The sequence below is a fragment of the Equus przewalskii genome, chromosome 3, assembly GCF_037783145.1.
Source record: "Equus przewalskii isolate Varuska chromosome 3, EquPr2, whole genome shotgun sequence".
Lineage (NCBI taxonomy): Eukaryota > Metazoa > Chordata > Mammalia > Perissodactyla > Equidae > Equus > Equus przewalskii.
Genome location: NC_091833.1, coordinates 119,347,016 through 119,372,924, shown reverse-complemented (window position 1 = coordinate 119,372,924; position 25,909 = coordinate 119,347,016). Strand labels below are relative to the sequence as shown.

Sequence of the window (25,909 nt, the reverse complement as noted above, 5' to 3'; positions counted from 1 at the left end):
GGGGGCCCCAGAGGGTCTGGGTGGAGGGGGCCAAGGGCGTGGAGCCTCCTAGTGGGTTTTCAGGACAATTTCTGACGCAGCACTGAACTCCACAGGATGACTGCCTCTGTGTGCCCCCTAGGTCGCTCTGCTGGTGGCAGCTGAGTTCTGGGAGCAAGGTGACTTGGAAAGGACAGTTCTGGATCAGCAACCCATTGTGAGTATTGCTTCCAGAATCTTCCACCCCCACCATAGTCCTTGAGAGCCTCAGTCCTGGCTCGGTGCAGACAGAGGACCGTTGGAGGTTCTGGGGTCCTGGGGCCTTAGTCTCACTTTGTGGGATCATGTGACATGAACCGAGTGTAAATTTAGGTGGCTGAGGGTCTGGGTAGAGTTGTGATGCTCATGCAGAGGTTGGAAAGTCATTACGGAAACTGGCAGAACCAGGCTGTGGCTCATAACCAAGAGCCTCCGTGGGCCCAGGCAGCTCCATAGTGAACCCCATTTGGGCCATGAGCTGCTCCGGAAATCCCAGGGAAGAGCAGGTCTGGCCCATGGGGAGAGTGCAAGGCCAGAGAAAGCCAGTGACTGGAGTCTGGGGGCCCACAGCATGGTAGATGGACAATGCTGGGGGTCTTCAGTTCAGCAATGTGGGGTCAGAATCCCAAGGGGCCAAGGACAGCATAGGTTGTCCAACAACATGTGGAAGAGGGAGAGCCTGTGTCACAGTCAACATGTAACTGAACGAGGAATTGAGAAGACTTTGGGACTAGATGCAGGTGCAGGAAATGGTCCCTGGCCAACTAGCAAAGTATTTTGAGGGAAAGACAGGAAGCCTGTTTGTCCCCTCTGGGCCAGGCCTCTAGGGTCCTGCATGGCTCACCCTCACCACACCAAGCTCCAGAGGGTGGGTCACTGGAAGAAGAAACTGACAGGAAGTAGCTGGGGGTCTGGATCTGTGGATACCAAGGACAGCTCCTCTGAGCCCACCTAGGGTTTGCCCCACAGGGAGCGGTGTGCTGGGTCTGTGAGCACTATGGATAGCTCCCAGGGAGCGGGAGGAAAGGATTCCCAGAGCTCCAGCAGGGGCTGACCTGGCCTGAGCCCGGGGCTCCCTAGAGCAGCTCCCCGGGAGCCCGGGAGACATGGGACAAGCCAGGACCATGGACACTGACCGGGCTGCCCCAGAATCAGGCCCGATGGCTTGGAGAGGCACGGGGTGTCCTGGATTTCCTGTTCCAATGGCCAGCGTGTATCAAGGCAGATTAGGTCCCAGGGCCAGGGCCCCACCCTCATCCCAGGGCTGCTGCTCAGTTTGTGTCCATGGATAAGCTCATCTAGCTGGGCTAGGACTGAGGGGTGCTGGGGACTCAGAGGAGCTGTTGGGCACACCTGCCAGCCAGCGCCTCACCGTGTCTCTGCTCCCCCCGTAAGCCGATGATGGACCGGAACAAGGCAGCCGAGCTCCCCAAACTGCAGGTCGGCTTCATCGACTTCGTGTGCACGTTCGTGTACAAGGTGAACAGGGTTCGAAGGAGGAGGGGCTGGTGTGGGCCAGCCGATCACCACGCGCTGTTCTGGCCCCCATTCTCCTCACATCTGCACTTAAAATCTGAAACCCTCAGTGTCACCCCAGAGGACTCCCCTCCCACCCCTACCCTCACCAGCTGCTTTCCCACCAGGCTCTCTGCCTCTGGGAATGTCCTCCCCTCACCTTGAGGTCTCAGCTCAAACGTCCCTTTCCCAAACTGACGTCGGTTTATCTGCGGGTGCATTTGCTCGGTGTCTGTGAGCTCTGGGAGGACGGGGATGGGTCCATCTGTCGCAGCTGGGTATGCCTCGCCCAGCAAACCCGTGTTGCACAGCTGACAAGTGACCATGGGACACAGTGCTGAGGACACGGGGCAGGTGCTGTGAGGTCACAGCTTGGGACTGGCCAGTGAGCGAGGGGGGTCTGACAGCAGGGCCCCACCCAGTGCCACCCAACACGTCCACGGTCTCCACTCTGTCTGGTTGCAGGGCCTGTGGGGCCAGACCCCACTCTCTGAGGAGGAGGTTGACCAGTTCTGAGGAAAATCATTCCCAACTGGCCATCCCACTCCCCACTTGGCCCCTGAGGCCACCCATGCTTCCCTTTACTGAAGCACCAGCTCCCTTTTCCACCTCCACCGCGGGGCTGCAGGTGCTGGGGAAGAAGACAGCACCAAGATGTACGTTCCAGCCCTGAAGGTCACAGGTGCAGCCCCAGTGTGGGGCTCCCCACCACTGCCTTCCCCGACGGCATCCACATGATCCACAGCCGGTGTGTGTGCATGTGTGAGCATGACGTGTGCGCCATGATGCATGCTGTGTGTATGTGAGACGGGAGAAGGAGCTGCAGGACCCGCAGGTGCACCGAGCCTTCCCACCCCTCTGCCGGGGACTCCCCTTCTGTGGTTATTTTCACTCTATTCTTGGGATCTTCACCCAAGGCCATCTGTATCATAAGCATTCACACCCCACAGCTCCCCGTTCTAACTTCAAGAGCACAAGCTAGAGCCACTCTCCCTCTTCAGAGCTTTACTGGGAAAGTGGCATCTCAGTGGCCCTCCCTCCCTCCTCCTGCATGGGCGGGCCACTTCATGGGTACTCCCCTCGGGTGAGGGAGGCGGGGCGTGGGGAAGCCTGGTCCCAACCTGCCCAGGGGCAGTGGGAGGTGTGCCCGACTTGATTCCCTTTCCAGGAGTTTTCCCGTTTCCACGAGGAGATCCTGCCCATGTTTGACCGACTGCAGAACAACAGGAAGGAGTGGAAGGCCCTGGCTGATGAGTATGAGGCGAAACTGAAGGCCCTGGAGGAGAAGCAGGAGGAGAGGACAGGGGCAAAAAAAGGTCTGGGCTCCGCTCCTGCCACGGCCCATGGGGGCAGGGGCTGGCCCTTGGCTAATCCCCAAGTCAGCGTGTGAGGAGACAGAATTGAGCAGCAGGGTCAGATCTGAAGCAGAGGCAGGTTTCCAGCAGGCCTGGGGTTGGCCCCCTCAGATTCCTCACTGAGGAGGCAGGTGGGGAGGCCCCTCCCACAGAACCAGCCCTGCTAATTCATCCTAGCTAACTAGCCGGACTAAAAGGATTTCCTCTTGTTCCTAGCCAGGCACTCATTTTCTCTGAGAAAATAACACATCAAGTGTTACTTGTTTTATGCAGGGGAGGAAAGGCCAGGTGGAACATCATGGACTCTTAACAGCTCTTTTGTTCCACCATCAAGCATCAGTTCCCTCCTAAGTAACTCAGAAAATCTACCTATACTTCCGTGCCACCCTCAGAAACAAACAGCAGGCCTAAAAAAAAGGAAAGGAAGTGAGCTGAGAGAGGAGCCAAGTGTGCATGCCCCCCTCCCTGTGCTGTCAGAGCTTTTGTTTCCTGCGCCTTGTATTTCCTGTGCTTGGTCCCCTCAGCTTGGGGACTTTTGTTGTTGCCCGCTCCAGGTCCCCACCGTGGGGAGGAAACCAAGGTAAACAGGACGGTTTCAGGTTGAGGGAGGCCAGGACTGAAAGTGTCACCAGGGCTAAGATAAGAAAGGCTGAGCCCGGCTAATCGGCTTAGGCTGACCGCAGACCCGCGCTCTGCCCTCCTCCTCGAGGCTGGTAGAGGACGCGGAGCGGAGTGCAGGAGTGGGGCTGGTGTGCACACAGTTTTCGCTTACCCTCGTGTCTTCTCTTGCAGCAGGCACGGAGATCTGCAACGGTGGCCCAGCGCCCAAGTCTTCCACCTGCAGCATCCTGTGAGCCAGTCAGTGGGGTCCGATGGCTTCAGCCCCATGCCTGCAGGATTGTGCCTCTATAGGTTTGGTACAAGAGCTTAGGAAGCCCGAGAAAATGACTGAAGACAACTCTGAACATTTTGAACCTTTTTAAGGTTTGTTTTTATAAACTAAAGCCAACCATCAATAACTTGCACAGTGTAGCCTACCTTACACTCATCCACCTTTTGGATACATAGTAACACCACCGAGACATCTCTAAAGGGCCTGTGAACTGTGTCTGAAAGCACTGGGTGGGACATTCACAACTGCACATGTGTTTATGTGTATATGAGTAGAGAGATGGATACACAGATGCTGCTTCCCATCTGGTTTAGGAAAAAACTTATGACCAGAAGTTTAGAATAAAATAAAAAGAAAACAAGTTGCCCTTTTTTTACATGGCACAAATTACGGGGGCAGGCACACCATATGTGACCCATCGGAAAGTCTTGCCAGAAAGAGCAAGGCTGTGAGTAGAGCCTCGACCTGACTTGACTGATCGGTGCAGAAATGATCTGTAGCAAGTGCTCCGCGTGGAGTTGCTCTGAACTGCACGGACAGACCCAGAGGCTGGCGTGGGCCTTCCTGCAAACACCTGTGTTCTACCCCAGTCCTCCTTTACAACTGAGCTTTCCCTTACAGCAGCAAGCACATGCCTCCAATGACTTAATGTTTGCGAGCTGGGAAGATAGGCAGTCAGGCCCAAACCGGGTACTAATCATCTGGTTGAAATTAAGGACTTTTAACAGGTAACATGAGCTCCAGAACATTTGTTCCTGACACTGGACGACACTTAATCCCATGGGAAACTTCCCAGCTGCACGTTTAGGCCAGTGGTTGTAAGACCAATTGGGATGCAGCTCAGGCCCTCGCCCAGAACTCCTGGCGACGGGGGGGCACTGCACGGCCATTGCTCACAGGAAGGAGTTTAGTTTCCATCTCAGCAGTCAGTGGCACCTGGTGACAAGGGCTTGTGACAGGGGCAGGGGCTCCTCCAGGTTCCCAGAGGGGCTCGGCGCCAGCCACCTCCCCTCAACTGGATGCCACCACCTCAGGAGGCCGGGTGGGCTCCCCCAAACCTCGCCTGAACCACAAACAGGGCTCTGAAGTGCTTTTGCTGCTTCTGCTTTTCACACTTGCAAATGAACTCATTTTACCAATGAACTGGGACTCAAAGCCCAGGAAATCTGCTCAAGGCCTATAGCTGGGAAAGAGCAACAGTCCAACACCAGGCCTCAGGGGTCAAAGGGGCATGGCCAGCAGGGGCAGAACAGCCTGTCTGCTCAGGCATCTCAGATGCAAACCCCCTGAGCAGCTTATGCAACAGCCACACTGGTCCTCAAGAGGCCACATCCCCTCCCTGGGGTCAAGGGGAGGATTCATGAAGGGGATGGACATCCAGGTTCCAACTGTAAGGGCACCCAGCCACCTCCACCCCTCAACACTTGCACTGCCTGCTCCCTGCAGTGCTCGTCCAGGGGTCTGGGCTGTGGCTCAGAGAAGACCGAGCAGCACCCATGTCGCCCGGGCCAGCTGTGTCTGTTACAAACTGCAACCTTTAGGGTTCCTCACCGGGATACCCCAGACAACAGGTGACAGAGTTTCTGTGTTTTTGCCCTGTTTGTGTGCTGCATCCTGGGTCTGTAATGGGTGAGCAGTTCTTCTGAAACCCCCCTCCCCATCTCCACCCCACCGAAACTGAGGAGGACAGAGTACAACCACTGAGCTTGAATCCAGAAATGGGACAAGTGAGACAATAAAGAAAGCCACGGCGTCACCCCACAAAAAGCTTTATTCATCCACACTGCTCCAGGGAGCCAGGCGGGCTCACTTCAGGATGGTGTCCTCTTGGGCTAAAAGGTTAAAGGAAACATGTGTTACTCCATGCTCAGTTGATCCAAAAGGACCACTTCAGGGTCTGGGTTTCAAGCAACCCAGTGTCTAATTCCAGTGGAGCCTGCCCGTGCTCTCCTTCAGCTCCCATCCGTGGTCTTCCTCGTCCCTGCACTTGTGACTGAGACCTGCCACGGCAGTCGGGGGAAAAGTGTGCCTGGGCCTCACCAGATGCAAGGTGTCACCATGTCCCCCAACATATAGGACTCTGCTCCCCTCCCCCGAGAGGAGGACCACAGGGCCAGTGCTGGATGAAAGGAGGCCACCCCTCCCTCCACTGTGGGGCTCACACGGGCCAGCAGCTGTTTGTTTCTGAAAATCTGGATGGAAGACAAATCCCCAAGATGCAGTAACAGGAGTACCTTCTGCCAATTCTCTCTCGATCCGCTTCAGCTCATCCTGCTTCTTCTTCTCCTCAGCTGCTATCCGCCTTTCCTCTTCTGCCCGAGGTTTCAGGTAACCTGTTTCAGGAAAGCGGGAAGGGAGGAGGTTTCAGTTAACTTCTTCAAGGAAACACTGCATAGAAGGAACTCAGTCCACACAAAAAGTTACCTAAGGGGCACTGAATACGCCAGGTGCACCTGCTGCCACCTCCTTCAGCTGGATGTAGGTGGAGGCCTCACCTTCACCCCTCAACAGAGAGCCCAACTCAGAGGGCAGCTGAAGGGTCCCCGCTGCTGCCCAGGCACCCTGCTCGCTCGCTCCATCCTCTGTGCTACAAGGGCTGCCCAGCTCAGACCGCAGCACGCCCCCAACACCCACTCGGCTCCACGGTTTTCAACAAAAATCAATTGCTTTCCAGTTCCCTGGGCGGGCCAAGCAGCAGAACGCACTTTGGGTCTTGGCCACTGGAGCCAATGCACACCCGAGCTACCACACACCTGAGCTAACACACACCTACCTGAGCTAACACACATCTACCTGAGCTAACACATACTTGTTTGAGCTACTGCACACCCGAGCTAATGCACACCTGATGGAGCTAATACACACCTACCTGAGCTATTGCAGCCCTGCTTGAGCTACTGCACGCTCGAGCTAATAGACACCTGCTTGACATAATGCACACCTGCTGGGGCTGCGCTCAGAGATCAAGCCCCTCCCACCCTGCCCCATTTCTCGCCCCTGGCGCGTTTACTTCGCTAGGGTTTACTGGGGGCACCGGGGAGGCCGAACAGGCTCTGAGAAGCCCCGAGCGCCGCCCGGTCGGCGGGGACAGCGGTCACTCACTGTAGCGCTTGGCTCCGTAGGCGACGCCGAGAAACAGGGCGGAGTAGCGGCCGAGCTGCAGGGAGAGGGCCGGCGGTCAGAGGGACGGGGGTGGGGGTCGCGGGCTCCGCGGGGAGGGGGCGGGGGTAGCAGGCTCCATGAAGTAAGGAAAGGGAACGGAGGTCGCAAGGTCCGTGGCTTAGGGAGAGGGGGGCGCGGGTGGCGGGCTGCGGGGGGAGGAGGTCTTAGGCTCCACGGGGTCGGGGGAAGGGGTGGGGTAGCAGTCTCCGCGGAGTAGAGAGAGAGAACGGGGGTCGTGGGGGAAGGGGATCGCAGGCTCCACGTGGTTGGGGGTGGGGGTCGCGCGCTCCAGGGGTCGCACACAGGGGACCCACACGGAGCCAAGCACCGAGCGGCAGTTACGAAGCCTGGCTCACCTTGATGAGCGGAGAGACCTGAACCGGCGGCACCATCTTGTCCGTGACCTTCGCACCGGAAGCACAGAGCCGGGCCGAGGACGCCGCAAGGTCCCGGAAAGCTGTGGAGACGCAAAAGCGTACCCAGGCGAGCGCATGCGCCGTCGGCGGCGAGCGGACGTGGGGCGGTGCCCCCTGGCGGACGGGGTCGGGGGCGGGGGGAGCTGCGCGCGCCCGCTTGTGGGTGACGTCACCGGGCGCGCCAGAGGTCCGAGGCGCGCGCTTCGCGATCAGCTGCGCATGCGCCTTGGCCGGGCGGCGAGGGCAGGCTGCTGGGCTGTGCGTCGGTCCCGTGGCCCTTGACGTTCTCCAGCCAGGCTGAGCGCAAGTCGAGGCCCGCGCACCATAGGTCCAAATAGAGGAAACTATGAGTCAAGCTTGCAAAGTGCAAAAGAGAGTGCGCTCCGTGCGCTTGCCCTGGAAGTCGGGGATGGAGCTCCAACCTGCCCAGGCGGCTGGAGTGTGGCCCCGACCCGCCCAGGCCTGTCCAGGCACGCCCGGCCGGTCAGCCGCCTAGACGGCCAGGAAGGGGTTTGGGCACTAGGTGTGACCCAAGCGCAGGCCGGCTCCCCCTGGGCAGATCTGTGCCCCAGGCACCCTTGTCCCCAGGCCTCTTGTCCCCAAGCCCCTTGGGTAGGGCTGGTACTCCTGGCCCTCTTGTCTCCAGGCCCCATGTCCCCAGGATCCCTTGTCCCCAGGTCCCCTGGTCAGGCCCCAAGCCCCCAGCCCCCTTGTCCCCAGGCCCTCTGGTCAGGCCCTGTGCCCCAGGCCCCCTTGTCCCCAAGCCCCTTGAGCAGGGCCGGTGTTCCTGGCCCTCTTGTCTCCAGGTCCCATGTCTTCAGGCCCCCTGGGCAGGCCCTGTGCCCCCAGCCCCCTTGTCCCTCAGCTCCTTTGTCCCCAGACCCCCGGGCAGGCCCCCTGCCCCGGGCCCCCTTGTCCCCAGGTCCTCTTGCCCCCAGGCCCCAGGCCCCCTTGCCTTGATGAATAAATTAAAGCAACAGGATACATTGGAGTATATGAGGAAGCCATTTGGGTTAAAACTAACTTGGGGGCGGCCAACCACATTGCCGAGTGGCTAAGTTGGCACGCTCTGCTTTGGTGGCCCAGGGTTTCGAATCCTGGGCACAGACATGGCACTGCTCATCAAGCCATGCTGAGGCGGCATCCCACATGCCATAACTAGAAGCACCCACAACTAAAAAATACACAACTTTGTACCGGGGGGCTTTGGGAGAAAAAGGAAAAAAGTAAAATCTTTAAAAAAAAAAACAACTAATTTGGCCCAACCTTGTTTTTCCAAAAGGGCCTGACATGGCCTGTTGAGCAGGCATTGTGCATCTGCTTTAAACATTTACAATGTCCCAAAGACAAGAATGATGTCCCTAAAGATAGGGATGTGGCTTCCCCCCATATCAGCATTTCTTTAAGGATAAGCATCTCTTCCTGGAGACTAAGGATTAATTACCAACCTGCTGTGGTCACCAGGAAGGCAATCTCATGACTGTTTTAAAAGGGACATTCTTGTCATATGTGATGTATGCTCTTTGTTCCAAGACAGTATGTAACCACTCTGCACACCCCACTTCCATGGTGTGCTTCTTTCCTTGGGTAAGAAAGTCCCCAGGCTACAGTCCTCAGACCTGGCACATAATAAACTCTCACCAATTTTAACCCACAGATTGATTCATCAACACCCCCCAGGCCCCCCACAAGGCCCTCGCCCCCCTGGACTCACAGAGCCCCTTCCTGGGACCACACTGCCTTGGCTGCCCCCCCCCAGCTACCCCCTAGTCATTGTCCCAGCCCCCCAGCAGAGCGAGAGCTTCCTCACCCCAGAAGCTTCTCTGGCAGAGAGGGCTGGGGTCTTCTGGGAGGACCGCCCAGTAGAGCCTGCTCCCTGGGTCTCCGTGACTCCTGCTTCAGGACTCTGAAGTCCAAGTTCTAAGGTCCACCTCAACCCGTGCCTCAGGGACTGTTGAGGCTCACTCTCACTTCTGCCGCACTCTGCTTGTGGGGGGGGCGGGGTCACACCTGTGGGATACTCCGTCCCCCTCAGAGTAGCTGCCCATCTCCCCCAGCTCTGTGGTCAGCCCCGGGGAAGACACTGCGGGGCCAGCCCCGAGTGTGCAGGGGGGTTGCTCAGAGAGGGGGCAGTGGTGGCCAGACAGCCTCCCAACTGAGCTGACACATGGCAACAGTCTGAGGGCCTGGAGGGAGGACCACCCAACCCCGGGCCCTGCACTGCTCCCAACAGAAGCTACTGAGCACCAAGGCTTGGGGTTTAGCAGGCTCCCCGCTCCACTGGGGGGGCTGCTTTTACTTACTCCTCATCAGACCCACCTGTTTCCAAAGAGAACTTAACTATAAATCTAAAGAGAACAGGAAGCAGCCGAGAACTCCAGGGCACATGGCAGTGCTTAGTAAATCTGCACGGCAGAGGGGAGGGCCCGGGCAGAGCCTGCTCCCTCTCCAGCTTGTTCTGGAGCCCTGGCTCTGGGCCTCCCAGCTGGGACACCAGAAAATCACCTGAGCTGTCTCCTGGGCTGGGGGTGGGAATGCCGAGGTCAATCCTACAGGCTGCTGGGCCCTTATCTGAGCCCTAGGAGCACTCCTGCCTGATGTGGGTCCTCCAGGCCCCTGCGGGGCCTGGGGCTGGGGGAAGGCCTCCCCGAGTTCCCTCATCACTCCCTGAGGAAGCTGTAAGTGCACACTGACCCCACAAGGCACAAAGTAAACCTCCTCTGCCAACATGTGACATGCGATGCTGACACGTGCGCGAGTACGTGCACACACACCCCCCGTTCTTGCCCTTGAGCAGACGACCTCAAGTGACAAACGTTTTCATTTCCCTGGATTTTAAAATAAACTGGACTTATCAACAGCTCCTGCTTCCAGAATCAAAAATAAGTGTCTCTGGGGCTGAAGGTGGGGCCAGAGTGCTGGCAGGGGGCCACATATGGGGAGCTTCCATTGGGAGGGCAGCCGGCCATCAGAAGACACACACATACTGCCCCGGCATGACCCCTGAAGCCAGGGAGACCTGCCTTGGCCCACAGCGCTTCCTGGGGGCTGGGGAGGTCCCACCTGGCTGAGGACACCAGGTCGCCTGCTGATGCCCCTGCACCTGTCAGGGCCGGCTGTCCATGCTGAATCCCGATATGCTCCAGGCAGCTGGGCTCTGCAGCTATGTTTAGTGCTCTGCTCAGCCCCCGGCTGGCCCCTGGAACCCTCCCCAGGGGTTCTGCTGGCCCTTCTTGCCTTCCCTGAGTCAGAGGCTTTCTGAGCACAGATCCCGCATGCCCACCCCTCTCAGTGTGGCGCCCCGACTTCTACAGCCCAGCCAGGGTCCCTCCAGGTGTCACAGCCAACAGAGGCAGACGGGAGCAGGGAGGTGCCTGTATAGGGTGCAGCCCAGGCTCAGGTCCCCTGCCTCGGTCACGCTTCTCCTTTTGGAAGCCCTCCAGGCAGGTCATGCCTCCCCAGGTTCCTCAGGATGTCTGTTGTCCACACTTGGTTCAGGCAAACAGTGAGCTGGCCCTGAGAGAGCATGTGGCAGCCCCTTAGGGGCACCACGTGGCTCAGAGTTGTGCCCAGGGACCTTGCAAGCCCGACCCCTTATTCCTGGGGCAGGCCCCTGGCCCCAAGGGCTCGTGCTCAGGTGTGAAACTGCCGAGTCCTGCCTGCCCACTTCATTGTACCCCAGCTTGGCTTGCAGACCCCTCCTTTGCTGCCCCCAGCCCTGCACTCCCCCAGCCAGGACCAGGGCATCCATCCTGACTCTGTGGCGACCTCCGATGTTGGGCACCGCCAACAGGCACCCTGGGCCAGGTCTCCTCCCCAGACTGCCCACAGGGCCATGGCGTAGTGGGAAGACCTGACTGAGAGCTGGCCCCGGCCAGGCCCAGTTGGGTGGCCCTCCATCCCAGAAACACTTCCCCCCGTGTGCCAGACAAGGAGCTCCCAGCCATGGGGACAGGACAAGTGACCCCAGGGCCAGAGTTGGTGGCCCTGAGACTTGTCTGCCACTGAGGCAGGGAGGCGAGGGCACTAGAACATGCTGGGGGAGTGCATGGTAACTGGCCGCCAGGGCCACTCACAGCGGCTTTGTACAAATCTGGGAAAGGCGCCCCTCCCTCTGGCTCCTGCAGCTGCCCAGGCCCTCAGTGCATGTGTAGGTTGCCCTGGAGATGCACAGAATCCGGGAGAATGAAGGCTCCTGGGTGGAGACAGGTGAGGAGACGCCTGGGAGGCTGGGGACCCTGCTGGGCCTCTGAGTCACTGCTGGGTGCCAAAGGTCACTCTGCAGTTGTCCACTCCCCCGAGGGACCAAGCCTGTCCTTGCAGGGAGTGGCAGTTGGAGTCTGAGCTGTCCTGGGGGACTGGGCAGGAGCTTAAGACGGACAACCTGGGCAGGGAGGGCAAAGACCCTTCCATCAGGCAGACCCAGGCATGGTGAGTGTGTTGCATGTGCACGCGTGCATGAGCATGAGTGTGCACATACGCTATCATGTATGTGTGTTTGTGCATGATGTGCTTGTGTGACTGGATTAATGTATGCATACGTGTTCCACATGTATGTTTGTGTTTTGCATATGTGTGCATACAAGCTGAGTTTGTGTACACGTGTGATAGTGTGTGTGCACTGGGGGGATGGAGATCCGTGCCCAACGGCTGCCCCCGTGACGATCTGGGGCCGGACGACGGGGTCTGGGCGGGATCCCAGGAACAAGCCCGTCGCCTGCTGGCCGCCTGCACAGTCATTTGCTTCCCGGACACTCGGAGGCCCAGCTGGCTCCCGGCGGGACCACAGACCGAGCAGTGCACAGTTCTGGATGAAGCCAGGGTGCCGTGCTCTCTCAGGGCCTCTTGGGCTCCCTGTGCCCACACCGAGCACCTGCCCCAGCCCTGCACCCAGCCAGGGCCCCCGGAGCGCCAGTGCCTTGGTCCACCCATCCTCTGCATTAAGCCTCCCAAAACACCTGGGTGCCCCCAAGGAGAGGCCCAGCCAGCCTAGGGACCCTCAGCCTCAGTGTTCTCACCTCAGGCCAGCAGGAAGACCAAGAAGAAGGAAGAGGGGGGCCCTTCGATCGTCTTCCAACATCTTTTCCAACTTTGAGCAGACCCAGATCCAGGAGTTTAATGAGGTGAGGGTCTGCCCTTGTCCTGGGAACCCACCACCCAGAAGCTCCTGCTTGGAATTCCCCTGGGAATTGTAAGGCAAGTGACCAGAGGACCTCACGTGAGCCTTGCTCGAGAACCAGTAAGAATAGGTGCCTGTCCTCACGGGGTGCAGCTGGCCTGGCAGCCCTGTGACCCTGGCCTTGGTTCCAGGAGTTCACACTAATGGATCGGAACCAAGATGGCTTCATCGACAAGGAGGACCTGAAGGCCACCTACGCTTCCCTGGGTAGGTGCCCCAGGCAGAACTCTGCCACAGCCCACTGCGGAGTGTCCTCCAGCCTGTGGAGCCCAGCTCCCCTCCTCAGCCTTAAAGCTGGTCTGACGTCCCACAGGCTGTGAGAAGGGGGCAGGGCCTCCCAGGGGAGAAATGCCCTCTGCTTTGATCAGGGCAGGCAGAGGACACCACCAGGGCGAGACAGGGTGGGTGGCACAGCCCCAGCATGGGCGTCCTGGATAGGGGGCTGGGGCAGGGCTTGAGGGGCGATGCCCCGGGGACACCACCGCACAGGCAGGCACACTAAGGAACAGAGCTGGTAGAGGTGTGGAGGCCCCTGGGGCTCCTCCAAAGAGCCAAAGGCTGGTTCTTTCCAAAGCACAGTACCGCCTGGCCCGCTGCCCTCCCCCTCGACTCCTCATCTGGGGACGTGCTCTTCTGAGCCCGAGGCGCTCCTGCCCTTGGAGCTGGGAGGGCAGACTGGTTTCTACCTAGTGGGGTTCACACAGACCAGCTTTCTCTCTGGGCCCCCTTAAGTCAGGTAAGCAGATCACAGATCTTCCCGGGCTCCGTGCACAGCCTCCTCCTCCTCCAGCTCCTCACAGTCCCTCTCCCATGGCTCAGGGTTCGGGGTTCTGCTGACGTGCAGAACCTGTTCCCCACCACACCTCCGCCATGTGTACCACCATTTGCTCACCTCCCTCCATCTGGTCTCCCCCAACTTTGTTCTGGGGTCACCTGGAGAACGACAAAGAGGGGCAGTCCCATGGGGCACCTGCCAGTGGGGACAATGGACACATCAACAAGGACAGCCAGGTGACATTCCTGCCCAGTGACCCCCCTCGTCTGTGACAGGCAAAATCAACGTCAAGGACAAAGAACTGGACACTATGCTCAAGGAGGCCTTAGGGCCCATCAACTTCACCATGTTCCTGAACATGTTTGGGGAGAAGCTGAGTGGTAAGGGCCAAGGGGCCAGGCGCCCTCAGGTGGGTGAGCCAACGCAGTGTGTGTGTGTGTGTGTGAGTGTGTGTGTAGTTAGCTCCTAACACTTAGAAATCCAAACGTTTCAAATAAAAATCCAAATTTTCAGATCTCTTGAAAAGCCCTAAAACCTGGCATTCTGGGACCCACAGCTGTGGGGCCACCTCCTGTCTCCTGCTGGCGGTGGCCTCTGTCCCTCACTTGCTGAGCACTCACCCCAGCTCTGGGCCAGGGCAGGACCCTGGGGACCCCGAGAATAGTCCCCCTGGGGCTTCAGGGGCTCCCAGGTGCTCAGGAGCAGGAAGGATGCTCAGGCCGAGGGCATGGATGGGCGGAGGCAGGACCCCAGGGCGGGAGCAGGCCTGGGTCCTAAATGCCCAGGGCTCGTGGCCTCTTGTGGGCAGGTACTGATATGGAGGAGATCATCCTAAATGCCTTCAAGATGCTGGACCCCGATGGCAAGAGCGGCGTCAACAAGGACTAGTGAGTGTGGCCATGGCACCCAGGTGTGCCCTGCATCTGAGCCACGCCAACCCCACCCCCAGCTTCTAAGACTTGAGCAGTCCACTCCGGGATCCTGAGTCCCTCAGGGCAGCCGAGGGCAAACCAGTCCTGCCCACGCAGGGCCCAGCACCCAGTGACCCGAGTGGTCACCACCACTGGGATATGGCTGGGTCTTTAGCCCCCTTGAGGCTTCTTCAGCCAAGCCCTGGGGACAGGTGTATTTGCTGTGCCAGGCACTTGCCTCTAATCTCCCTCAATCTCCGGCCCCCAGGCGTGAGGACCCCTGAGGGTGCAAGTCAGGCAAGGCTCCCTGGGCACCTGCTCTGTGATCAGTGAAGTCGTGAACTGACCGGGGCACAGGGCTCCCCTGGGGTGGCCCCTCCAGTTCCTGACAGCAGTCTAATCGGGCCCCTCCCTCCTTGTCTTCAGCATGGAGCGGCTGCTGATGTCGCGAGCTGACGAGACGACCGCTGAGGAGGTTTGGCCCTCTGGGCCCCCACCCCACCACCTTCACTCCTCCAAGGCCCTCTGTGAAGCCCAAGCATGGCCCTTGGGTGGGGGAAACACGGAGTGGCTGAGCCCAACCCACCCCTTGCTCTGCAGTGTCCTCAAGCACAGAAACAAGACTGGAGGCACCTGGAGTTCAGCGCGTGTAATTCCCCCAGTGGCTGCAGGCCCCGCGGAGCCTTTGCTCCCTCCCTCTGCCTGGGCCTGACTTCCAGACCAAACCCACTCGCAGGTGGACCAGACGTTCCAGTTGGCGACCATGGATGCCACAGGCAACCTGCACTACAAGGCCCTGAGCTACGTGACCGCCACGGGGTAATAATAAACATGAACCTGAACCCACAGACCTGCCTGCGAGTGTCTGTCGGGGGAGGAGGAGGTGTCCTCCTGGGAAGTGGGAGGGTCTGCAGGGTGAGCATCTGCCTGTGGGTTCCTCCCTCTACTTCCCTCTCCCAGCCCAGCCTGGCCCAACCTGCTCCCCACACCTGTCCTGAGCACCCAGGCTGGGGGTCTGGTCACTCAGTGGTCAGCAGAGGTTGAGAGAGGCTCTGGATGGGCTCCTTCAAGGAAGGCCTTCCCCACACCTGTCCACTCCAGACTCAACCATGCTGGGTGCCCTCATGACCCCCAACCCATCCAGCTCCCTGTCAGCCCATGCCCCTCATGCCCCCCATACACTGCCCCGTACCTGCCACCCTGTGCCTGTATTGGCCACTGGGCATCCTGCCTGATCAGTGGCTGCTTGTCCGCACAGCAACAGCTTTTCTTGCTACAGCCACAAGGTCCCCCAGACCACCCTGTCGTGCCTTGGGTGTGCTGAGGAGCCCGAGTCCCTAGGCATCTGCAGGACGCTGACACCCCATCCCAGGCTCAGCCATGGCTGGCACAGCAGAGATGACCAGGGCCTGCCTCTCCCACCTCCCGTTCATGTCCCCAGGCCTCTTCTCGACACACCAACTGGTCCCTTGGCCTCTGGTCCTCTGCAGGGCTCCTTGTGGCATCTCAGCAAGTCCTGGGGGTCCTGGGGGCTCAGGGCTCCCAGGAGGAGGGAGGCAGTGTCAGGATAGCCGGCCCCAGGAATGAGCTGCCTCTGAGCTTCCTGTGGCATCAGTGCTGGGAGTTGTGGGGTCCCAAGGCAGAGGCTCAGGGGTGGCTGCAGGGTAGGGTGTGTGGTCCTCAGCTACCGCACATGCATCCTCCTGGATGGAGGGGCTCATGCTGGCCTCAGCCTGCAGGCGCCGGTATGGGGTGTGGAAGAAGAGCACCAAGAAGCAGCTGAAGCAGGTGCACAGGCCGGCCATCAGCAGCATGGACACTGGGGAGACACAGCGCAGCTCTGCCCCAAGGCTCGCCCAAGTGCCAGACCCCCCCCCCCCCGCCCACAGCACCCGGGGTGGCTACAGAGCCGCAGAGCCCCAGCAGACCCCATGAACCACTACCACAGAGTGACCCTGGAAACAGATCCCATCCCAGCCCCCAACAGGCCTCGAGGGCACATTCACAGACCCAACCATGAATTCCAAGGTCACCATACCCATCTCAGGTTGTGGGTGTGCACGACCCCACTGGTGGCTGTCCCCATTCCCGATTCTCTGTCTGTCTCTCTTTGTCTCTATCTCTGTCTCTATCTCTCCCTCTCTGTTTTTCTCTGTCTCTGTGTCTGCCTCTTTCTCTCTCTCTCTCTTTCTCTCTGTCTGTGTTTCTGTCTCTGTCTCTCTCTGCATCTCTTTCTCTTTCTCTAATCTCATTTTAAAATAACTCACACAGGTGGTTTAGAGGCTGGGCCTTCGTCAGGGCCTCAGGGCTGCTCCCGCCATATTGAGCCTGGGGGCCCTGACTCTTGCCCTCTGACCCCATCCCGCCCTCGCCCCAAGGGTGCCCTGCACCTGCTCATCAAGGACAGCAGACGGTGCCAAGAGAAGGGGGCCCATGGAGGGGAGGTTCCCAGGGCTGAAGCCAGGGTCAGGAGGTGCCCAGCCCTGACCTCCTCACCAGTGCTCTTGGGGGCTCCCATGGGCCGGGTCACTCACCCATCCAGTCCAATGGGCCCTGGCCATCCCGGCAGGTGGAGAAGGATGGCTCCGCACGACGAACGGTCAGAGTAGTCAGCAGCACCATGATGAGCACACCCTCGGCCTGCCTGGATAGCCACGAGGCCCTCAGCCCTGCCCTGGGCACTGCTTGGCGCCCGCAGGGCCAGTGGTCATTCTAAGGGCAGCGTGCTGCTCTGGTCAGTGTGGGCCCCAGTGGCTGGCCCAGGCCTGCATGGGTGCTCAGAACATGTCAACCCCTGATGGAGCAGGCAGGTCACCTGCTGTGAGGCCTGGGATGGGCAAGGAGAGGGTCTCTGGGGTCCCCAGGGAAGTGGCAGGGGGACAGACACTCACCCAAGCACGAAGACGAGGCCCGTGGCCGCACCCTCACCCACAGGGAAGGAACACTCGACCGCCAGCTCCATGGCTACGGGTGCCACAGAGAAGCCAAAGAGCCCAAACAGCGAGCAGATGACAGCCAGGGCATGGGTCTGTCCTGGAAGCTGGGACACCTGGGGGGCAACAAGCCGCACAGAGGGTCCAGGCAGCAGTCAGACGTGCCTCAGCCTGGACACCCAGACCCAGCCAGGCCCTGCACAGCAGCTCTGTCTCTGCAGGCCTAGAGTCGGGGGCCGGGGAGCCCATCCCATCCAGAGATCAACCAGTGGGCAGTGCCATGGCCTGAGAGGGCCTGGATGTCTGTTTTGGCTGAGCTGCCAGCTGCCCTGCCCCAGGGCACCCCACTCCCACCCTGGAGGGTGGTCTCAGTTTGAGGGGACTCTCACCAGGGCAAAGGCCACGCTGACCAGGGAGGTCAGACAGAGGCCAATCTTGAGGGCTTCAGTGAAATGCTTGGTCCGGTCCACGTACAGGCCGAGAACCAGTGCCCCCAGGACCCCAAATCCAATGAAGAGAGATGCACAGAAGCCCGCAAATTCCTGGAGGAGGAGAGGAGGCTGGGAGCACTCATCCTCAGGGCACAGTGCCACCAGGGCCCAGGAGGAGGCCTCATCTCCAGGATGCACACCATCACCAGAGAGCCCACACAGGGTCACTGAGCAGCACCTGAGTCCCAGGCAGGACGACACGGAAAGCTCAGCTACACGGCTGGCTGTGTGCAGGCCTGGGGGATGTGGTACGTCCTCCCCTGGAGGTGCCTCTTCCCTGTGCCACCCCACCCCAGGAATTCAACAATTTGTAAAGGGAAAGTCCTGTTTGCTACAGATGCCCCTTGGTGCCTCTGTGCCCCTGAAGAATTGGGAACATGCCAGCCCGAACCCCACACCCAGGGCTGACACTAGACAGCAGAGGGCACAGCCAGAGATGCTTGGAGCAGAGCAAGGCCCTCCCCTCTGCATCTGCAAATATCAGACGAGAACCCTTCTCTGGACACCCGTGGGGTGGGGGCTGTCCTGGGTGGGGCGTTGGGAAAGACCGTAAAAAGCAGCACAAAAAGTCCTGGTACCACTGGGCACCCCACCCCCCCAGGCTGCCACCCCACCATCTGCAGACCAAGTTTGGCAACATGACTTTACACACACAGCAGCTCAATGCCACCCACAACAGGAGGTCACCCCATCCAGGTGTGGAAACTAGCAGCTGGGGAGGTCATGGGCCACTCCACGGCCACAGGCGGGAGAGTGGCAGAGGCAGACAGCCTGCAGGATGCAGCCCAGGGCAGGCAGGCACTCACGTTGGAGTAACCCTTCACGCAGAGGACCTGCTCCAGGAGGGCCAAGAAGCTGGAGAAGATGCCGATGCCGCCCCCAAAGCACACGGCCAGGATGACGTAGGCCTTGTTCCTCACGAGCTGCAGGGGAGGGGGCCGCTCAGCCCAGGAGCCCCAGCAGGACACTCAAGGGCTCCAACAGGGCCTGTCTAGGCCCTTTGCCCTCCTTGGCCTCCAGATCCACCCCAGCCCCAGATCCTGCAGAACCAACCAGCTTCAGCCCATCCAGGAACTTCTCCGAGGTGGAGCAGGCAGCCCCAGCAGAGGGCGGGGTGGGGGGCACACTCTCCCAGAGGCATGCAGTGGCCAGCAGGCAGATGAGACCGGCAGGGATGATGTAGATGCCCAGCTGGGGAGAGGGTATGCATGAGTGCACACGTGTGTGTGTGTGCGTGCATGCACCGGCCCTGGTGGACACACACACACAGGCACCTCACGCCTGCTGCTCTGGGCTCCAGGTGGCACACTGCCCCCCTGGCTGGCTGCCCCACTCTCCATCCCCAGGTGGACATCGGAGAGCCCCAGGGCTTGTGATGGGCCAGCTCTGCTTTGCTTCATTTGGAACCCTGGCTTTTGAAACATCGCCCAAGGATGACTCCCACACACAGTGACAGTGACAGCCATAGCCTGACCTTCCCCTGAAGTTCCAACTCACCCATCCAATTGCCAACAGGACCCCTCTCCCCACCTCCATGAATGACCCCAACACTCACTCAGCTGCACAGGTGGAAGCCCCTTGTCCTTCAGGGCACCTCCAGACCCTCGGTCCACGCCTGCCCCCATTCCCTGACCCAACCAGAGCCCCAGCTCTCCCCCGGACACTCCAGCCACACCTCTTGTCTCTGGGTTGTTCTGGACCAGACTGAATCACTCTCCTACTTAGAAACCCTGGATTTTCCATTGCACCAAAGCCAACCACCCACCCCCAGGATGACTCTCCCCTCTTCCTCTTTCCTTGCTCAGTGGACACACCGGCCTCTGGCTGCAGCCCCCACCCCTTCAACCTCAAGTCCATCCCAGGGCCTTTCTCTGCTGGTCCCTGGTCTCCTTCTCCACAAATGCCTCCTCCTGATCCAGTCAGCCTCTCACCTCACCGGAGGCCTCTCCCCACCAGGGAAACCTCCCAACAGCCTGGTCCCCAGAGCTGTGCTTGACACTGAGAAGTGCCCAGTAGTTGCATATGTGGAGAAATCCTGCATGCACCAAGTGTACTCACCCATGTGGCCACAGGGAGGGGCAGGTGTACACTCACACAGGTATGGACATATGTGCACGTGCAAGCCCACCACGCATGCACACAAACACACACGCAGATGCATGCATACATCACACAAACACACATGTACACACACCTGCGTGTGCACATGCACACACACGTGTGGGTGTACCTTATGAGCTCCCTCACCATTAAGGGGACGTCCTCCTTGTTCTTTACCAGGGCGGGCGACAGCAGGTTGGCCACCAGGATGCCCAGGGGGTTTGCTGGATGGATGGACAGAGACATATGTCAGCTCAGCTGTGGCCAGGCCTGGTTCCCAGCCCACAGGTGGAGCCCTCTGCCCTCCAGGAGCTGAGAGTACAGAGGAGCCAGGACCCGCGCAGGAAGCCAGAGGTGACCAACAGCACGACTCACACATGGTGCCGATCATGTTGGCTGTGGCTCGCTGGTGCTCGGGGAACCACAAGGCAGCCAGCTTGGCTGGAGAGAAGATGACCAGGGTCTGGGCCAGGGCACAGAGGCTCTGCCCACCCATGAGGAAGGCAAATGGGTCCTGCGTCTCGATCTCCATGCAGGGCAGGCTGCGGAGCACACTCCCAGCAAAGTTCAGCCATGCACACAGGACGGTCTGCAGGGACGGGGTCAGGAGTACAGCCCGGCCAGCCTGGCCTCCCCTCCCAGCACCTGGCCTCCATCCCACCACCCCAATGGCTCTGCCTGGGGACCTGGTCTGGGGAGAAGGCAATGGCTCTCAAGCCCACACTCAGGAACTCTGCTCCATCCCACAGAGGGCCCTGGTATAGAGTCTGACTCACCGCCCAGCGGAGCCCAGCGAAGTCCAGAACCCAAATGGATACCACGCCGAACGGGATGGACACCACAAGGTAGACCAGCGAGAGCCAGTTGATCTGCTCAGTGGAAAGGACGAAGCGCTGGGCGACCGTGTTGGCCACAGGTGCGAAGCTGAGCCACAGCTGTGGGACACACACTGGCGTCAGCCCGGGGGCAGCACCACAGACACCATAGCCACCAGCTGTCCCGTGCTTGGTCAGCCAGCCTGAGGGAGAGAAAGTGCCTAGCAGTCCTGTGAGGGCTGGGGTCCTCACCCAGTCACCCCCGAGGGAGGGTACCAAGTGGGGAGGTCAGCGTGCCCAGGCCGTGGACCAGCACAGTCCTTGCGGGCATGGTCCTGGTGGCAGACAGAGGCCGACAAACTGGTGGGAGCCTGCAAGACATTGAGCTCCGCCGGGACTGACCGTCCAAGAAGGGCTGTCAGCAGGAGATGGATGTCTGCCATGCAGGGGGGTGCTGTGTGGTGGGTGGGTGTGAAGGGGCCTAGACTGGGCTTGGAGCATGGGGGCAGGAAGAGGGGTGAGATGAGGGCAGCCAGCAGCCCTGGCCCCAAGGCCCACGGATGTGTAGTCTGCCCAGATGGACCGGCCAGAAGAGCATGTTTGGGGGGACACTCAGTGCCTGTGGTGGCCACATAGGCAGACAAGGGCAGGAGGCAGGGTGAGCCCAGAGTCATGGAGGGACCAAGGGGAAGGGACAGCAAAAGGGCAGCTTCATGGGGTGGGGTTGGGGGCAGAAGGGGGTCCCAAAGGCACCTCCAGCCTGTCTGCAAACTCAGTGATGAGTCCCATGGGGAAAGACCTGGACTGCATGCTGGCCTTGCCCACGGCCAGCCCGACCTCCCGACAGGAGACCCAGGCGTCTGGGAGGTGAGACCCTCCCCGAAGCAGGTGACACTTCCTAGCCATAGACACTATCAAGGACTGGGACTCAACCCCACAGATCCTCAGCAAACAGCGAGTGCAGCTGGGTCAGTGGGGAAGGCTCCCTGGAGGAGGTGAGACACTGTCTCATACTTGAAAGATGGGTGGGCCAAGAGGACAGGAGGGGCTTGCCAAGGCTTACTGCAGGCTTGGGCCAATGGCGAGGGTGTCACAAATCACAGCTCAGGACCACTCCAGTGCTGTGCGGACCTGGGAATGCAAGAGCTTGCCCCAGGCCACACCCTCCGTGGTGGAGGCAGCGAGATCCAGGCTTCCTGACCCAAGCAGAGCTCTGACCGCACAGCCTCACATGACAGGGAGCTTGGGCAACAGCTGCCATCTCTTCCTTTTTTTCAGGCCAGAGGAAGACACAGATGTCCAAGGTTCAGAAAGAGCCCTCCCGCAGGCCCGGGCACTTCCTGCCCAGCCCAATCCAGCAGAGAAAGCACGAGGTCTGTTTCCCAAACCTGCCCGGTGAGCAGAGCCCAGGCCTGCCCGCCTCGCTGGTCCTTGTTCCTGCCCAGAGCTTGTGGCTGGTGACACAAGGAGATGAGAATCTGTCCCCAGTGCGCAAAAATCCCGTCTGATCTGCTCCCAGCCCTGCCAGGTGCCCTCACGTCCCTGTGAGTGTGCTGGCGGCCGCCCCACATGCTGGCTTTCGCCCAGACTGCTGGGGTGTCTCCTTGGGCCACTCTGGGGCCGCCCAGACCTCACTCTGAGCACTGGTCCACCTACCCTCACGCTGCCCTCTTGGAACCTGGGAGGCCTGGTTACCCAGCTGCAGATGGAGCCAGAGAGGGACTCAGTGAACTTGGTCGGGGTAAGCCTAATGGTCAGTGCTCACCACAGTGACCAGAGCAGGGATCACAATTCCTGGTGAGACTCCTGTTTGCTCCACAACGACTGGTGGATAAAAGAGGAGGGCAGCACAACACTGCCTCAGGGTCCAAGGAGCTTCTCACGGCCACTCGCAGACCTGTCCACTCCAGAGGCCGAGGAAGACCCCTGCTCTGCATCCTCAGACCACTGCAGTCAAAGCCAGTTCCAGCTTCCCAGTGTCTAGACTCAGGGACCTGGGGCCCAGCCACAGTGGTGAGTCCCGCAGAGAAAAAAGACTTCTGGAGTCCTGGCAGACCCCAGGCCCCGGCCGTGGATGCCACCTGTGCTGGCACAGGGCTGGCTGTCCACATCAGTCCATAGAGTAAAGGAGAAAAAGGCCCCAAGAAATTTGGAATGACATCCAAGAGTGGCTGCCTGCCAAGAACCTCCCTGAGGCTTGTGGGCCCGGACTGTCCATGCCTGCCTGCCCATCCCTGCTCCCTGATGGCCCTGCAGCTGCTCGGCACCTCCCGAGCTGTGGGTCCTACTGCCAACTGTAGCTTGGCATTACATGATTATGTGGTGGCCAAATGCTTTCCAACCAGTCCCCAGGGTTCTGTAGGAGGCTAGTCATCATGTGCAGCTTTCTTCAGGCACACTCAGGAGGCAGAGGTGGCAGCACCAGGGAGGCAAGACGTGGGGTGGTCCAGTGGAGCCCTGCGAGGGGCGGCACTGCAGCCTGGTCCTGTGAGCAGGTGGCCACACCAGGGTCAGGTGTGCGGAGGCTGGCTCCAAGCTCTCCCTCCATTCACGTGCATGTGGATGCCTGTCCAAGGGATGTGGGGGTGGCCCAGCCCAGGACTGGGGCGTGGAGAAAGCTTCACTGGCTGAGCCCACTTGAATGTAATGGGCTGGGGAAAAATGAGCCCAAGCCTCTGAGCAGAGCGCCTGGGGGCTCAGGGGTGAGTATGGGGGAGTAGCAGGTGGGGGGACCAGGCCTCAGGAACTGGCAGACTCAGTTCTCAGTGACAAATCCCCTGGTCCCAGGGACTGTGATGAGGAACATGGCTGAGTCCCTGCCAACAGTGGGGACAGTTCCAGAACAGGTAATGGGTCACTGTAGACCCCAGCTGGGGAGCTTTGGCGAGACTGGGGGCCAGGTAAGGAAGGCTTCCTGTGAGGGACCTCAAAACTGAGTCAAAAACCTAGGAGGGCATCCTGGGCACAGGTAAGCAGGTAGAGCGGACACTGCCCTGCCCTGCGGGGTTGGGGAGCTGAGAGCAAGGGCAGGAGCCAGACCACAGAGGCCTATGTGGAGTGTGGGGTTTTCCAGAAGGGATTAGGGGACCACTGGAGGATCCCCTTTCAGCTGTCAAAAGTGACTTCTAGTCTGTCCTGGCACAGGAGAGGGAAACTTTCAAAACCACCATAGCTCACAGCACCTGGACCCAGCTACACGAAGACAAACACCCGCCCCTTTTCCCCCTGCACAGCCACAGCCAGCAGAAGGGGCTCTTCGTCCAGGCGCCTCGGGCACCGGCGTGGTTACAGGCACTGGCGTGGTTGCAGGATCCGCCCGCTCAGGTCGCCAACAACCGCTTCACGCCCCCACCCCCACCCCACCCCCACCAACGCTGTCCCACTGTCTGGTCTGGGTCCCTGCAGACCGGAGCCCGGGAGCAGACAGGCGCCCTGGGCGCAATGGCACCCTGGAGGAAGCGAGGAGCACACGGACCCGGGCGGGAGGCGGGTCCAAGGCTCCGACTGAGTCTCGGCCTACGCCGCGCCCTGCACCCCCCGCCCCGAGGCAGCCCGCGCCCCCGTACCGTGGCGTTGGAGAAGCTGAGCAGGCTGAGCACCAGCAGGAAGACCCAGCGGCGCGCGTAGACGCGGTGGCCCCTCAGCGCGCCCAAGGTCGGGGTCTCTGCGGCTCCCTGCCCGTCCCCTGCCGGTCCGGACATCTCGGCGCCCGGTCCGCCTGCTGCAAGAGCGCCGCGCCGGCGCCGGGTCCGCCCTCGAGGGGGCCGGGCGCGCGGGGAGGGGCGGGCGGAGTCAGTCTCCGCCCGGAGGGACGGGGTCACCGCACCACCTGGCGGGAAAGGGACCAGTCGTGAAGTTGGACCCTTCCCTGTCGGCCAGGATGGAAGTCTCCGCCGCAAAAACAGGGACAGAGTCCCCTCGCAGGGGCCAAGCTGGGTCATGGCCTCTGTGTGGGGTGGACACGCCCACGCGAGTGGGGACAGGAGAGGGCGGCAAGCAGTCACTCTGACCATCGGATGGCCCGCATTTCCTGAAAGGTGCTGTGGGAAGGTCCCCTTCGCCCACCCCCACCCCCTAATTCCTGACCTCCCAACAAGTCACAGAGAGGGTTAGCCGAGGCTGGGGTCAGTTTGCAAACAGCCTCTGATCCAAGCTAGCGGGGAAGCAGGAACTGGGGAGAGGGCAGAGGTGATGCTGGCGGACGAGGAAGGAGGAGGCTTGTCCAGCCTGACCTCCTGTCCTGCTGACCTCCTGCCCAGGGAAAGGGGTCACCAGAGTGCTGACCCTCGGGTGAGACAGGGGCCAGGCAGCCTCCCCACCGGGTTATTACCTGTGGTTTACAACCGAGAAAACAGCTGGGGCAGAGCCAGGAGATAACAGATTTCTGTTTGTTTCAGGTGGAGAGACCTGTAGGCTGGAAGGCAGAGAGGAGGGGAGGCATCAGTTTGTCTCTCTTCCACAAGAACACCCCTGGGGCCAGCAGTCTCCTGTCCAGCTTCCACCCCACCCAGCAGGCCACCTCAGACATTCCCTCTCCACTACTCCCCCAGTATTGCTCTTCCCGGGATCACCTCTGGTTCCGTGGGGCTAACACAAACAGACAGGATGCTAGGCCTTGCACCCTTGCTCCTTGCCACCTGTCCGACCCTCCTGTGTGGCCGTGTGGGCGCCCCACCACCCATTCCTAGGGCTCCTAGGCAGCTCAGTAAGGTCGCAAGATGCAAGAGCAACACGTGCGATCGGCCGCATTTCTCTATGCCATCAGTGCACACGGAAATCAAAATTAAAGACAACGCCATTTGGAACTACTTCAGAGAAAATTAAATACTTGTGTATAAACTTAGCAAAATGTACTCAGGACTTGTATGATAGAAATTAAGCAACAGAAATGAAACAAATCAACAAAGACCTAAAAAAATGGAGGGACAGACCATGTTCACGGATCAGAAGACTCAACATAGTAAAAAGGTCAGTTCACCCCAGATTGATATACGGTTCCTATCAAAAGGTTTTCATAGACATAGACTTGGAGAAAATATTTGAAAATCACATATCCAACAAAGGACTGCTTTCTAGAATATGTAAAGAACCCTCAAAACTCAACAGTAAAAACAACAACAAAAATCCAGTTAGAAAATGGACAAAAGATGTGAAGAGAAATCAGACTGAAGAAGACGCAGAGATGGAAACAGAGCAATGGCTGCGTCACGAGCAGTTGGGAAAATGCAAGTTAAAGCGACAACACGATATCGCTACACACCTCTCAGAATGGCTACACTAAAAAACCATGACATCAAATGCCAGTGAGGCTGTGAGTAACTGCGTCACTCACACATTGCTGATAAGA

The 25,909-nt window shown here is 59.8% G+C and overlaps 3 protein-coding genes across 19 annotated transcripts in view; 2 read left to right on the top strand and 1 right to left on the bottom strand.

Annotated features, from left to right (window-relative positions):
• PDE6B (phosphodiesterase 6B) overlaps window positions 1-4,141 on the top strand; it is a 35,410-nt gene extending 31,269 nt beyond the window's left edge. The window contains exons 19-23 of one of the 6 annotated variants that reach the window (XR_011538394.1): window positions 122-196; window positions 1,414-1,497; window positions 2,162-2,281; window positions 2,702-2,849; window positions 3,684-4,141. Coding sequence is in view for 4 of the 6 variants with exons in the window: in XM_008543289.2 (XP_008541511.1) it covers window positions 122-196; window positions 1,414-1,497; window positions 2,702-2,849; window positions 3,681-3,742 (369 nt within the window). In the remaining 2 variants the exon portion in view is untranslated. Of the gene's footprint in view, window positions 1-121; window positions 197-1,413; window positions 1,498-2,161; window positions 2,282-2,701; window positions 2,850-3,680 lie in introns of all 6 variants that reach the window. The other 5 variants (XR_011538393.1, XM_008543290.2, XM_008543289.2 and 2 more) reach the window with 5 other exon arrangements.
• A 1,392-nt stretch (window positions 4,142-5,533) lies between these two features.
• On the bottom strand, window positions 5,534-24,531 carry SLC49A3 (solute carrier family 49 member 3). 12 transcript variants are annotated; one of them, XR_011538395.1, is made up of 13 exons: window positions 24,129-24,323; window positions 20,524-20,682; window positions 20,123-20,336; window positions 19,895-19,971; window positions 18,701-18,838; window positions 18,454-18,570; window positions 17,546-17,698; window positions 17,115-17,272; window positions 16,758-16,867; window positions 7,299-7,655; window positions 6,883-6,937; window positions 6,015-6,113; window positions 5,534-5,612 (listed from the first exon to the last, which is right to left on the bottom strand). XR_011538395.1 is itself a non-coding variant. In XM_070613513.1 (13 exons), exons 1-13 carry the CDS (start codon window positions 24,261-24,263, stop codon window positions 5,587-5,589), a joined length of 1,542 nt encoding a protein of 513 aa, XP_070469614.1. In that variant the 5' UTR covers window positions 24,264-24,323; the 3' UTR covers window positions 5,534-5,586. The 12 variants fall into 12 exon arrangements, 9 of the variants coding, with proteins under 9 accessions (XP_070469614.1, XP_070469616.1, XP_070469615.1 ...); XM_070613513.1 differs by having other exon boundaries at window positions 7,299-7,399; XR_011538397.1 differs by lacking the exon at window positions 17,546-17,698 and having other exon boundaries at window positions 24,129-24,325.
• On the top strand, window positions 11,817-15,071 carry MYL5 (myosin light chain 5). The gene is given in 8 exon segments (XM_070613522.1): window positions 11,817-11,846; window positions 12,382-12,413; window positions 12,415-12,481; window positions 12,669-12,744; window positions 13,588-13,692; window positions 14,121-14,199; window positions 14,650-14,698; window positions 14,960-15,071. Coding segments are annotated over 8 exon segments (525 nt in total). The 3' UTR covers window positions 15,047-15,071.
• Window positions 24,532-25,909: the final 1,378 nt, after the last annotated feature.